This window comes from Acomys minous, assembly GCF_964271855.1.
Source record: "Acomys minous genome assembly, chromosome: 5".
Taxonomy (NCBI): domain Eukaryota; kingdom Metazoa; phylum Chordata; class Mammalia; order Rodentia; family Muridae; genus Acomys; species Acomys minous.
In genome coordinates, this window is record NC_140494.1 from 70,542,839 (window position 1) to 70,557,654 (window position 14,816).

The 14,816-nt window shown below is 40.0% G+C and overlaps 1 protein-coding gene across 1 annotated transcript in view; it reads left to right on the top strand.

Moving 5' to 3' along the window:
• Positions 1 to 6,689: 6,689 nt before the first annotated feature.
• Positions 6,690 to 14,816, top strand: part of PDGFD (platelet derived growth factor D) — a 209,416-nt gene continuing 201,289 nt past the window's right edge. The window contains exon 1 of the mRNA XM_084781507.1: positions 6,690 to 7,168. Coding sequence (XP_084637633.1) covers positions 7,042 to 7,168 — 127 coding nt within the window. The 5' untranslated portion in view covers positions 6,690 to 7,041. The remainder of the gene's footprint in view (positions 7,169 to 14,816) is intronic.

A 14,816-nucleotide genomic window follows, 5' to 3' on the forward strand; every position in this document is an offset into this window, starting at 1 on the left:
GTAACATTTATATAATTCCTGATTATTTCATGGTTCACAGACTGTCTGTTCTTCCTTGTAGTAGAGGCTCAAATCTTGACACTCTTACTTCTAATTTTCATGTCTCACAAAGACTGCCAACACCATCCCAAATCTCCTTCCATGGTCACTCACCTCAAGCCTTGATGACATAACCCTGATGGAGTGGTCCTCACTAAAGCATCAGTGTGCAGTTCTTTACAGGCAGAATCCAGACAGATTGTAAGTGTGAGCCAGGTCTTTGAAGTACCTGAAAGTTTTACCTTCCTTAAACATGTCTTATTTAGCTGGGTGTGATGGCACCTATCTTTAATCCCAGCACTCAGGAGACAGAGGCAGGAAGATCTCTGTAAATTTGAGGCCAGCCTGGTCTAACAGCCAGACCACAAGAGAAACCCTGTCTATAAATAAATAAATAAATAAATAAATAAATAAATAAATAAATAAATAAATGTCTTATTTATTATTTTCACAAACTTACTTTTTAGTCCCACTTTCATTGTTTCCCACTTTGACCAGTTTGTTCTCGAGATAATATTACTGATTATTCTGAATGAATTAAATAAGCTTGCTTATTTTTCCAAGCTTACTTCCTGACATTGAGCCTTGTAAATGGTTCAAAATAACCAGAGTTGACTCTTTATGTCTTTGAAAAGCACATTTGCTGAATTAAAAAGCTCATGATCATGAGACATGTCAATACTTCCTTCTCTTCCATGATGTAACTAGTCCGCTTTAAAAGACTTAGTACAAAAGATGAAAGATGACCCTGCCACTGAGAATGTATGCCGCTCCTCCAGAGGAACAGGCTTTGATTTCCAGCATGCAAGTCACACAGTCAACTGCCTCTAACTCCAATTCCTGGGTATCTGACACCTTCTTTTGGACTCCTGGGGTAAATGCACACCTATGGTACCCAAACGTACACTCAGGTACAAACTTATACACTAAATAAATAAATAAATAAATAAATAAATAAATAAATGGGATGGATAAATAAAGAATGAATAAAATTATAAATAATGAGTAAATTAACAAATCTTTAAATGACTGAGTACCAACAGGTATGAACAAGATTTTAGAACACACAAACAGTGGTATCAACTTCAAACTCTTTTTTTGTTTGTTTGTGTGGTTGGTTGGTTGGTTTTGGTTTTTGATTTTTGAGACAGGATTATTCTGTGTAGCCTTGGTTGTCCTGGACTCACTTTGTAGACAAGGCTAGACTCAAACTCACATTGATCCTCCTGCCTCTGCCTCCCTGAGTTGTGGATTAAAGACATGCACCACCACTCCAGGCTCAATTTCAAACTCTTGAAGGCCACTCACTGGTGGAGAAAAATTCATATCAGTAGTGTTAAATTAATTACAGAGAATGAAAGAAATTGGTAATTAATAAGGGTTGATAGCCACTGAAAATTTCAATGTAGTCTTACTAATAGATTTAACCCTAGCTTAACTTAAAAGGAGAATGGACATGTATGTAGCAAGGGACATAGCATAAAAAAAGACTTTCTTTACTGAAGTAAAGTCCTTCCTCAAAGAAAGGAATATTTAAAAATTTAAGTATTGATTTCTTGCTAAAAAAATCACAAGGTAAGACAGAAATTGAAGTATAAAAGTAACTGGATACATGCCAATCTTATAAGGATAAAAGCGCATCATTCTGAAGGGGCCTGGCAGACATCCCACATCAATTAAGGAAGAAATTTTGCAGAATATGCAACATATCCATCTTTGAAATTTAAATTTAGATAATGCAGCTCAAGATGGGTAAAGGAAAATGAAAAATACAAGAAGATGAAGAATAAAATATTGATATTAAAATTCATCTATGTGTTGAAACTAACAACTCTGTGACTCATTAATGTCACTGAATCATGCAGCACAGGGCAGAAGGACTAGTGATGACTGAGCAGGGTACCAGTTGGATGCTCAGTTCTATGGCCTGTGAAGAAAGCAAGGTAGAGTAAAAATACAACCAACCCCAAATGATGACATCTGGAACTTGCTGCTCAAAATGTGTCAACATTAGAACTTCATCAATGTGTTTGATGTTTATTTGTAAGGTTGTAGACAATATGTGCATTGGTAACTCTACTTTCAAAGTTCTCTGTGTAGAATTAAATGAAAACACCTGGCTTTTGATTGGACTGACATTTATAGTGGCTCTCCACAAGTCAGGACACAGTGGTATAAATAGGTCCATGTCTAAGTTATAAAGCAGAAATTCTGTTGCTTCTTCTACGTCACTATCACCTACCCTGTATTTTTAAAATACATATTTCTTGTGTTTGTGTTAGTACCTGAGTGTATTTATGTGTCCAAGATATGTGCAAGTGTCTTTAGAGGGCCAAAAGAGGGTTTACTTGGAAAGCATAATATTTATAATAGATTATTAAAGTATTTTATTCAATTTATTTTACTTTAATAATAATGGTAATAAAGGAATAAATATCATGCATATAGCAGATGAATCATTAAAAACATGGATAAGTTTACCTCAAAGGTCACTTTATTCTTTAGCTTCCAGAAAAAAATCACAAGATGGGTAAAAAATGGTAAGCTTCTTTCCTGATCAGACAATACAATTTAATATATTATTTTATAAATATTAATATATTTTATACATTTTAATAATTAATTTTTAAGGAGATGCATTTTGAAAGTAAAAATAACATTTAAGATTGGGTGTGAAAATTCACATTTGTGCTGACAGTTTGTATTAATTATTAAAATTTCAATACCCTGTTGATTATAATGTGCAGAAATCTTTTATTCATGTGTGTATATATGCTGGGTAGTTTTAGCTGTCAACTTGATACACTCTAGAATCCTATGAGAAGGGAATTACATAATGGAGGGACTGCACATATTTGACTAATCTGTGGGCAAGTCTGTGGGGACTTTCTTTATTTCCCAGCCCACAGGAAGTGGCACCAGTCCCTGGCCTGGGGTTTCTGGACTATGTAAAAGTAAAGCTAGCTTAGTTAGAACCAACTAAAAAAGGAAGAAGGCAAGCAGGCAGCATAGGTGCACACACACACACACACACACACACACACACACACACACACGCACGCACGCACACGCACACACACATGCAAACCTCCTTCCTGTGCTATACTGTGCACATGGTACGACTAGCTACTTGATTTCCTTTCTTGGCCTCCCTGGCATGATGGATTGAGGTGTAGAATTATGAGGCAAATAAACGCCTCTTTCTTACGTTGTTTAACTGAATATTTTAGCACAGGAACAGAAATGAAGTTAGGACAGAATATAGCCAAACGCTGACGCTGTTACAGAAATGACTCAAATATCTGTGAGTCTGAGTAAGACTGCACATGCATCACAAACTGAGATCTATTTCTGAGGGCATGTTTTAAAAGGAAAACAAAATGTTCAGAATTCTGAAAGCCATCTTCAAGGTGGTATTATATAAAGGATAGTGTAGAAATCAGGAGTCTGTGTCCTGGATCCATTAGATTTTTTGAGACCTATTGAACAGACTGTGAACAACAGAGGAGATTCCTTTTTGAACTAAGTAGTCACCATAAAAATGAAAACCATTGTCAAGAGAATGGCCTGGCATGAGTTAGAATTTAAAGACTGGCAGAAGTTCAGTTTAATAAAAAAGGGAAGAGGGGGTGACCCACTTGCAGAGACGAGGAGTCTCTCAAAAGGCCAGGCCACGTTTTATTCCTTTTCAACAAAGGATTTTATAAGCAGCAAAAGAAGGCAAGATTGTTTGAAAATGAAACAGAAAACAGCGTTCTTGGTTCCTATTATAAAGGAAAAGGGCACAGGATAAAAATAGAGTCAGATCCTAACTTAACCATATTACAAGCCCTTCCTGATACAGTGCTGTTTGGATGGGATAAACACCATGATGGCTAGACATATTGTAAGAGGCTATTATTTCTTTCATTTTCTTAACAATACATGTACCCTTTAGTTATATAAATTTCATGGGGGCAGTGCTAAATATAGAAGAGCTGATTTAAGTAGTTAATCATAATAATAATATTTATAAACCTGATTTCATTGTGCTGGCTCTGCCTTCTTATTGGTTCCCAATAATTTAAAAGCAGTGACTAATTCAATGTTTTCTTGAGTTAGTTTGCAACACATTTTAAAAAATTAAAATAATCTTCCCTCCTTATGCCTGATATTTCCCCTCTTAAAGTACTTTTATTAAAATTTATTCTCTGCAAATAATGACTTAGTAGCCATAATTTGTAAAGAATAATTATTACATAATACTGAAGACAGGGTTCAAATTAATTAGTTTTATTCAGGTGCCTGATTTTGTGTCTTAGTGTTGCATTTAGCTATTTATTGCTATTAGAGATCATGTTGATAACTGATGTCTTTGAATATTTTCAGGCAAGTATTTGCTATCATGTATTACCCATGACTTCAAAGTGTCCAGCATTAGTATCTTGGATAAAACTACCTTGATTAAATACTTTAAACTCAATGTTCTATATAAGATTGAGATAGATAATTTGAACATTTTGACACCTGTAATTGTTATAGAATCTACTGCACATTTTCTCATTCTTTCTACATCCCTCATGGTTGAATCTGAGAATAAATTTAAATCAGCATTTTCAACTATGTTTATGACATGGATTAGATATTCCAGCAAGTTCCCTGCTGCTGTTCATCTGTCTCTAGCCTTTTTCTCTGATTAATTAATTAATATATTCATTTGTTGTTGTCTCTGCTTCACAAGACTATACACTTAAGGAATTAAGAACCTTATCTTAAATAATTGTTATTTTACCTTTGAGATATTTGGAACAGAGAACACACAAAAAGCCAACCTATCCTTATTTTTAAGGTTGTGTGCAGTGGATATACATGTCTGTCTATGCAAAGCCCAAAAGCTGACGTTGGATTTCTCTATTTTTCCCCACCTTAGTTTTTGAGACAGTGTCTCTGGCTGGATCGTGAACTTGCCCTTCAGGCTAGACCAGTTAGCGAGATAGAACACAAGGATCTACCTGTCTGTTTTCCATAGCACTAGGGCTTCAAACATGCACTACTGTGCTAGGCTTTTACACAGCTGCCAGGACCTGAATGCAGGGCTTCCTGCACTTTCCTGACTGTGCTATTTCCTGCAAACCTGCTTTTTATGTTTCTGCTTTGTGCCTTTCTCAGGGTCAGATTATATTTTGAAACCATATAATTATATTTTTTCCTCAATGGTTTTCAAAAATTTTGATTGTAGCCCAGGGAAATAGTGCATACATTGCCACGTATGAGCCCCTGAAATAATGATATCCATAGACCGAGTGTTTTCAACGAGCTTTGGTAGCGAACTTTCTTAGGTGTTCTGCTTTACTGGCCCAATAAAAATCGTGTTGGTATTGAGATGAAATGACACCATCATTATCCTCTTTAGTGTTGGATGGATGAGTAACTTGTGAAGTCCGTATTTTCATAACCCTCCTCCCTTCTCAGCCACTTCTAATGAATGAATATCACGTACGTCCTACACCCTAAGATGTTCAGGAGCTGCAAGGCCTAAAAAGAGGTTGGGACTTTATCTTCATAGATGTTGCTGGTGAAGAGGTGAGGAAATACGTATGCTTGGATTTAGATTCACCTAAAAACAAAAGTCACAGGTCTAAAACTATTTCATCTAATTTTTGCCTCAGTCGCACAAACCAAGAATTACAACTTATATCTTGTATGTAAAGACACTGAGGTTCAGGGGTCCAGCGTTTCTTGCTTTCCTCCCTCTTGTTGGTTTTTGACCTCTGCCCAATACATCCTTCATTTCTTGTTTCTTATGCACATATTTAAAATCTTGGAAAAATGCAATATTCACACGATTTTGTTTTGTTTTGTGTTACCTGGGGTCTCCATATAGCACAGGGTGGCCTTGAACTGGAGTTCGCTACACCGCTTAGGGTGGCCTTGAACTCCTGATCCTCCTGTCTTCACCTCAAGAGATCACAGGCATGCACCACCATGCCTAATTTATTTACGTATTCATTTATTTTCTCTTGCTGTTCGAAGCAAGCCCCACCGTGTAGCCCTGGTTGGCCTGGAAAGGGTTATGTAGAGCAGTCTATCCCGCCTCTGCCTCAAGGTGTCCACACAGTCCCTGCGTCTCTCCGTCTCGTTATTTCACTCACATGATGGTGCTGGTTACTGTGCTTAGTGTTGGAAATGTCACAAATACATCTGTGTGTCATAGGAAAGATGACTGGCCTTGTTTATCATTTGAACTCATCTGTGAATCAATCCACTCATGTCTTACTAACTGGGTCCTCAAGGCAAGCTCAACATTGGCTTCCCAACTCCCCACGACCACAGCCCTCCCCCCCCCACCCCCCCACCCCCGTTTCTCATTGACTGATATGGGTACAATAAACACAGCGGGATTCCAGCCCTTCACCCCAGATTCCACCATCACCAAAGCCAGCACCTTAGCTTAACACTCAACTCTAGAGAAATTCTATCCTCCCCTCACTCTTTATCACTTTATGCTTGTCCTCTGCTCTTGGTCAATTCATATAAAACCCTGGGAGTTGAAAAGAGTCTGGCCCACCTTCAAACTGGGCATGCTCAGTGGCAGAGCGGCTTTGGCTGGGACTGCACGCTGGGACTCTGGGATCCCTGCACCCAGCCCCGCTGCACAGCAACTCCACAACCTCCACTCCCCTGGAGGGCCAGACGCAGCGCCGCCCACCCCCTGCAGCCTGTGCTGCGGCAGCCGGCCACCGGAGGGAGGCGAACCTACGTCAACCTGTTGTTTGTCCAGTCCCTATTGATCAAGTCAGCGCCACAAGGAAGTGCGGCACCACACGCGCTTGGAAAGTTCAGCATGCAGGAAGTTTGGGGAGAGCTGGGACAGTAGCTGGGCGGCCCAGACTCTGTTGGGCAGCGTAGACAGTGAAGGCACCAGGCGGCGCAGCACAGGTCCACCAGCCCGGCCCGGTGGGGGCTTTATTTATTTATTTATTTATATTTGGACCGACGCTGTCCCTAGGTCGCTGATCCCAAATGCACCGGCGGCTCACCTTCATCTCCATTCTCGCGTGCGCGAACTTTTGCAGCTATCTGGACACTTTTGCGGCTCCGCAGAGCGCATCCATCAAAGCTTTGCGCAATGCCAACTTCAGGAGAAACGGTAAGAGACTCATTTGATTTGTGTTCTTCATTTTGCTATTATCAGGGTTCTTTGCGTCGTTCACCCTGCCCCCAACCCCTCTGGGTTTTGAGTTTGTCAAATGAGCTCAGAAGGAATGCATCCGAGAGTGTGTGAAAGGTCGTCCTGGGGGGCGTGGGGCCGGGAAGTATGATGGCTCGAGTAGTTTTCTTTTCTGCACCTTAGAAGTCACATAAGTAGGTGTGTGTCCTGGAATAGCTGATTCCAGGATGTGGATGCCTCCTTCCAGCTTTGAAAGCTGCGTGTTGTACTCACCTAAGATTGGGCGAATTTGACTCTTGTAAAGATCAGGTCTTGTGGTAGGCTGTGGAGTTCAATGGCCTTTACTAGATGACATAATTCTTATTTATTTACTTATCTATCTATTTATTTATTTATCTTTGTTAGGAGAGTAGGAGTGATAGATTTCAGCATTGTGGTTATTTCTGCTGCAGACTGGCAAAGTATATGTCATTTATTTTCAAGAGAATTCAGTGTTGCCCTTTATTTTCCTCAAGTGACTTTCCCTTGGAATTCTGAAAGGCTCAGGAACTCAAGCAAAGCAGGGCTTCTGGTATTTCCTTGAATTGCAGAGAACCTGGCTTCTTTTGTTGGTTTCCTTTGTGCTGAAGTTTTCCAAGCTCCTGAATTGGCTGTCCCAAGAATGGTCCTGTGCAGGCTTGCCTCTTTTCCTGAGTTTTTCTCCAGAGGCTTAAGTACTCAGCCGTAGCTTGTGGCCCAGGAATGGTGCGGTCCTTCCCACTGGGCAACTGGAATGGCCTAAGCTTTTTGGGTTTTGTTTTCCTACATGAATCTCTTTCAAGAACTCAGAGCCACCAAATTCCCCCCATATCACCATCCCACCCATCAAAGACATCACTAAACTGTTGTTAGTGGTTTCAGTGTTTGAACTGGCAGCGTTGAGTAACTTGGTAAATTTGTAATAGCCACCTTGGTCATGTACCAGTGTCTTTCTTGATATGCCCTGAATTCAGACTTCCTTGGAATGCCCTTCGAACTTGGGGGGAAGTACATTGCTATGTTTTTTTGATGACATGTAGAATAAATGGCAGTGTTAAGGTGTGTGGCCCAGGAACTCAATTCCCTACTGGATGGCAGTGTTTTATGTAAAATATCGTAAGTCTATTTTGATGACCCCTTAATTAAAGAAGAGAGATTTTGCACTCAACTATAATGCAAATGAGGTGGAGTGTGAGTGGATTTCTGGCCCTTGTTTCACAGGACAGTGTGTCTGGTATGGACAGATCTTCTTTCAGTTTTCAGCTGGGCTAATAATTCTTTATTTGCCTTTTTGGCTTCCTAGAGTTAAATGCCATGTTGATGCATGACTTCACAGCCATAATTTTGCAACCCTCCCAAGTAAGTATTGATTACAGGAAGTCAAAGACAGAAAATGAGAAGCATGTAGCCATTGCTTATTAACCCAAGAATCTGACCCAAATCCAGTCAGACAGCTTGGACTTTTTTTTTGTGTGTAGCCCATTTCTTTTGTTGAAGAGCACACTTTGATCTTAAATTTCTTTATTAGAACTCTGTATATCTATCTAGTCTTCATAGGAACTTGTCAAAATACTGATGATGTCTCTACACTGCTTCATATTTTCCCTAAAGCTATTTCACAGTTACGCCAATAGCACGCGTGCACATACACACATACCCAAACACATGCACAAACACACGTGCACACACACAAAGACACACACAGACACATACAACATAGTATTTTTCTCTTTAACAATGGACTGGGAAGTAGGAAAACTCCAGATATACTTATGGAAGAAAATAATGTTACCTCATAATGGGTTATTATGAGTTATCTTTCTAGGAAAAGATAGCTCAACAAGCTAAGATTGAGTTGTAAGGGTTGAAAGTTGAAAGACCGAGTAGTGTGTGTTTTTCCAAATAATTTATTTTCATTATCTATGAACAGATAATTTATATATCTGTAACGTTAAAATATCATTAGGCAGGAGGATGGTTGAAAGAAAAAGTAAAAGAAAGAAAAAGAAAGAAAGAAAGAAAGAAAGAAAGAAAAAAAAAGAAAAAGGTCTTCAATGGGATCTTAGTTATAATGGGAAACATGGTTGAATGGCAACTAGAGAGTTCTGTTGAGACAGCGTCTGTACCTTCTTTTCAGCAATACTGGGGTCAATAAAGAACCCATAGGGGTGGGAGGGAGCAAGTGACTGATAGAAACAGGTTCCAGTAATGTGTTGGAATCTTCAAGGGCTGACTCCAAGTGTTTTTGGAGAGGTCTAAACATCACAGAAATAACTCATTCAGATCAGGGAGAAAGGTAAACTTACTACATCACACCTTGCTCAGATTATAAACATCTTCAGTTTGCTTTCGCCCTTTCTCTTATGAATCCTTAAGGAAGATGTTAATTTTGCAATTTTGAAGCTCAGATGTAGACAGCATAGAAGTCAGGGGAGGACATGCAGGAGAAAGATGTTCAGGGGAAATATATAAAACAAAATCTGATCAATATTGGTTTATGGTCATTAGAAGATGTGATCAATAGTCACTGAAATCCTCGAATGGGTATGGACAGGTGTGTGGAAGGCCTTATGTGAAGGTAAGGCTACATTCACATTTGAATGCCATGCGTTTGTCCTTTGCAGTTCTGTTAGTTGCTGCCCAGTTTGTGTGTTGAGAAAGAAACTGTAAGGAATAAGGGCAGGTGCCAAATGAGATGGATTTTTTTTATTATTGTTTTCAGCCTGATACAAAAAGCTTGGGTTTGATTAGCTGTGTCTTACAGCGCAGATAATGAGAGAAGTTAAGAAATGGTACAAAAATCTTTGGTTTGTAAATGATAAGTTCCTCTTATAAGGTGATTGGTCTTCTAGAATGTTCTATCACGGTACCATCCTTAATGTGAAACAAGACCTCCAGATCCTTCCATCAGATGCCCATCATAGGAATATGGCAGGCTTGATTCAAGTGAGGTTTCAAAGCTAAGGAAGAATACATTACAATGAATTTAAACACTTAACTCATTGTTTATACTTCCTTATATCCTATTATTAACTGTTGTTCTTGCTCAAGCTAATTTACTTTAATCCTATCCCTAAATCTAGACCAGATTCTAATTTAGGAGCCACATCTTATTTCAGTGTCTATGCAGTTTGATGCTTTTTTGATAATGACTGTTCATGATGGGTGATGTTCAGACTGATGCCAGGAAGGGAAAGAGCCACAGTTAAATGACATCATAAATTATTCTAAAACCTAACTAGACAGTACTTCTTGCCTCAAGATATAAGAATACAAATCCCTTTCCAAGTACAAATGTTAGCAACCATTCTAGTTTGTCTTTTTAGCTAATATGCCAGTGATTGAATTGTCTCTGGCTTCGTCATAAGCTAGAGAGAGATTAACAGGATCTTCAATGTGCTTTCTAGGGCCATACAAATGACAGCACACTGACCTTGGTCAGAGATCAAAGATGAAAAGAGGTGGCAACAAACCAGGAAAATATAAGCCATCTCTTGTGAAAGCGTCTGAGAGCCAAGGGCCAGAAGAATGCCTAAATCTTACACTCAATTGTTTTTATAATTTCTGTTCAGTTCTACGAGTATTGGAGTTTCAAACCTTATGATGCATATTTACGTTTTTTTGTGTGTTTTGATCACAGCATGGCATTGACTTTATAACAGCATGGCTAGAAGTACTTAATTCAATTCTTCCAAAGGAGCATGTGGGACTAGGAAGATTTAGTAGATAAAGAGACTCAAATTGGAGGCCTTTGAGCCTACAGACCTGGATTTCTCCCAGTACTGCTGCAGGGAGTCAGAACGCAATATGAGGAGAGTCTCTAGACATCATGGAGAGCAGTCCTGGCACAATGGGACAATGAGTGCTTGGTTCTGTCTTTAATTCAAAATGGAAGATGAAGACCAAGATTCTACCACGTAAGAAACAAATACCAAAAAAAAAAAAAAAAAAAAAAGAAACATATATCAAGGTATGACCTCCACACATGTGAGGTGGCATATATGCCAGGGTTCAAATGAATGAGCACAAACAACATTAACAACAACAACAACAACAACAACAACAACAACAACAACAACAACACACACACACACACACACACACACACTATGGTGTATGAACAAAGTTCCTGGGTAAAAAAGCCACACCTCCAGCTGAACCTTCCACCAGGCTGATACTCTGACTAGAATTCTGATGATTGTCGAGAGGTTGGATTGTTTCAAGTCCAGAGCCTGGGCAGACTTTAGACTTGGTAATAACCATGTATTGCCTTGCTTTGTACCTGACCTAACATCTTTGAAGCCATTAGGTAAATCCATTAGAATTACATACATCTACACCACGAATTAAAATGCTAAGTGTCATCTAACTGCATGGTGACCAGTATTTGGCTTCAGAATATATTATCTCTTATCCCCTTAAGATGAGAGTTGTGCGTTTTAGAAGTGTCCAGGTGCCTGCATGCTATGCATTGTGTATGTCCTGGTGTATTTGGATATGGTACATTGTATCAAGTTCTGATATGTCTGGATGCTGTGCATTGTAGTGTGTCCTGGGTACCTGGATGCTGTACATTGTAGTGTGTCCTAGGTACCTGAATGCTGTGCATTGTAGTGAGTCCTGAGTACCTGGATGCTGTAAATTGTAGTGAGTCCTAGGTACCTGGATGCTGTGCAACGTAGTGAGTCCTGGGTACCTGGATGCTGTGTATTGTAATGTGTCCTGGGTACCTGGATGCTGTGTATTGTAGTGAGTCCTAGGTACCTGGATGCTGTGCAATGTAGTGAGTCCTGGGTACCTGGACGCTGTCCATTGTAGTTAGTCCTGGGTACCTAGATGCTGTGCCTTATAGTATGTCCTGGGTACCTGGATGCTGTGTATTGTAGTGAGTCCTGGGTACCTGGATATTGTGCATTGTAGTGTGTCCTGGGTACCTGGATGCTGTGTATTGTAATGTGTCCTGGGTACCTGGATGCTGTGTATTGTAGTGAGTCCTGGGTACCTGGATACTGTGCATTGTAGTATGCCCAGGGTACCTGGATGCTGTGCATTATTGTATGTCCAGGGTACCTGGATGCTGTGCATTGTAGTATGTCCAGGGTACCTGGATGCTGTGCATTATAGTATGCCCAGGGTACCTGGATGCTGTGCATTGTAGTATGTCCAGGGTACCTGGATGCTGTGCATTATAGTATGTCCAGGGTACCTGGATGCTGTGCATTATAGTATGCCCAGGGTACCTGGATGCTGTGCATTGTAGTATGTCCAGGGTACCTGGATGCTGTGCATTGTAGTATGTCCAGGGTACCTGGATGCTGTGCATTGTAGTATGTCCAGGGTACCTGGATGCTGTGCATTGTAGTGAGTCCTAGGTACCTGGATGCTGTGCATTACCTGGATGCTGTACAGTAAAGGTTACCCTGAGCTATGATGTGATCTGCATTGACTAAAAATGACTTTTGTCTGGAGGATTTTTTTCTTTTGGTGACCTAAAATAAAACAAAATTGCTTCAGAACGGTGGGGCAAATCTACAGAATCACAGCTTTCTTCTAGCCAGCCAGCTCCCTGGGCATGTTGTCAGGTAGGACTCAGTGCTTGTGGTCTCTGAGCCCTGTCATTTTCATTATGAAAGTCTGGAAGAATCTGGGTGCTGTTTGTTTTCCCGCCTTGAAAGATGAGTCAGATGCAAACGCTGTTCCTTCTGGGATTCTTGCATTTTCCTTGTTCTGGTTCAATCATTTGGTTGGTATTTCAGAGAGGTGTAGGGACACCTTTGAATGGGAACATTTTGTGTGAACCAGATGGAGGACACTTGTAACTCTTGGACACCTCTTGTAAGGACCCAGAAAGTTTCAGGGTAGAAATGAGTTGGTGTAAGTTAGGACTCATTCGATTATTTCTTTTCAAGCAATTCTTCAACTCTCTTCCAAAAAGAAGGTAACACCAATGGTGCTTATCATGTATCCTTCACTAAGCTCTGAAGCAAGAACTATTTATTAAATGACCATTTTGCTTCCTTGATATCTGCCATATCCCATGCTGATCTTCTGTTCTCTAGCAGGACATAAGTAACTCATGTGTAGTCCTGGCTGTCATGAAGCCAAAAGCTGACAAAGACTAAAAATGAATAGTTCCAACTGACTTTCAGGGTCCTTCTAGGCAAAGCCAAGATTGCAGATGTGCTTTAGGGATCATGGGGCAGACATTAAGGCTGCTGAATACTCTCCAGCCATGTACATCCCTGTAATCTGTTCTATATGGCGGGTTTGGAGCCTATGCAAGATTTTTGTTGAGAAAAGTATATTTCACAGTTAAAGTATGAAAGGGTCAATGTCCTGTATCCTGTGGCAGGTGTTTTTAGGGGTCCAGCATACTAAGGTCCAGGATATCATCAAGACTTGACAGATTGAGAAAGGCTTTCTGACAAAGAGATGATGAATAGGAGGTTAAAAGTTCAGGATGGGGATGGAGGGAGTGGAGCTTATCAACAGAAAGAAAACTCTTCTCAAGGTGTACAGATGAGGATTATAAAAGCAGTACTAATAAAATCATATGAAGGGCTGGCCAGATGGCTCAGGGAGTGAAGGTGCTTTCTGTACAATTATGGGCACTTGAGTTTGATCCCTGGAATCTATGTAGAGGTGCAAGAATAAAATAGACTGCACACACTTGTCCTCTGACCTGACATGAATGCAGTGGCATGCATGCTTCTCATCATGCAGACACTAAGCAACAAACAAAAAATTAAAATAGAAAAATAAAATAAAATTAAAATGCAGGAATGCACATATCCACTAGTGAAGGACCTGGGGGAAATATGAGGGAGTTGGCCATAATTCTGAGAGTGAAGGGAAGCCATCAAAAGACTGAACTGAGGTGGAAGGTATAGTTCAAGTGGCAGAGTGATCACCTGTAAGACACGAGGAGCTAGATGTGACCTCCACCACCAGATAAAACTAAATATGGTTGTGCATACCTGTAATGCCAGCACTAGAGAGGGCAGAGCAAGGATTGGAAATGAATCATTAGATACATAGGGAGTTCAGGACTAACCAGGGCTATATGAAATATTGTAACCACTCCAAAAATAGATAGAAAGAAAGAAAAAGAAAGAAAAAAAAAGAATGAAGGGAGGGAAGAAGGGAACAAGTTTTAATTGACAGAGAATCATGACATCTTAGTTGAATGCAGAAAAGGTGTGTCCTAGGGAGTGAGCCAGGCCAAGCAAGTGATGAGACCAGACTCCTTACACACTCGATGCTTGTATACTATGTCCATGTTGTTACTTCATTTTCAGGATGATGGACTTCCGAGCACCAACCTCTTTCAGATATCCACATTTCAGAATTAAATGCAGTTTAAAGCCAAGCATCTCTACAATGACTTTTCTGGAAGGGTAGTTTTAGCAAAAGCATCCGAGACAGCCCCAGTGGGCAGAAATGTTCTGTCTTCCCATGCAGTACTTCAGGACCAAATAAATGTAAGTCATAAATAAAGGCCTAGTACGTTCACCATTACCATGCAAGAAGAAATATGTTTTTATGAGGGTTTCTCTAGAAAAAGGATGAAACACATTTTATTTTGTTTTATTCACTACAAGCATTGATG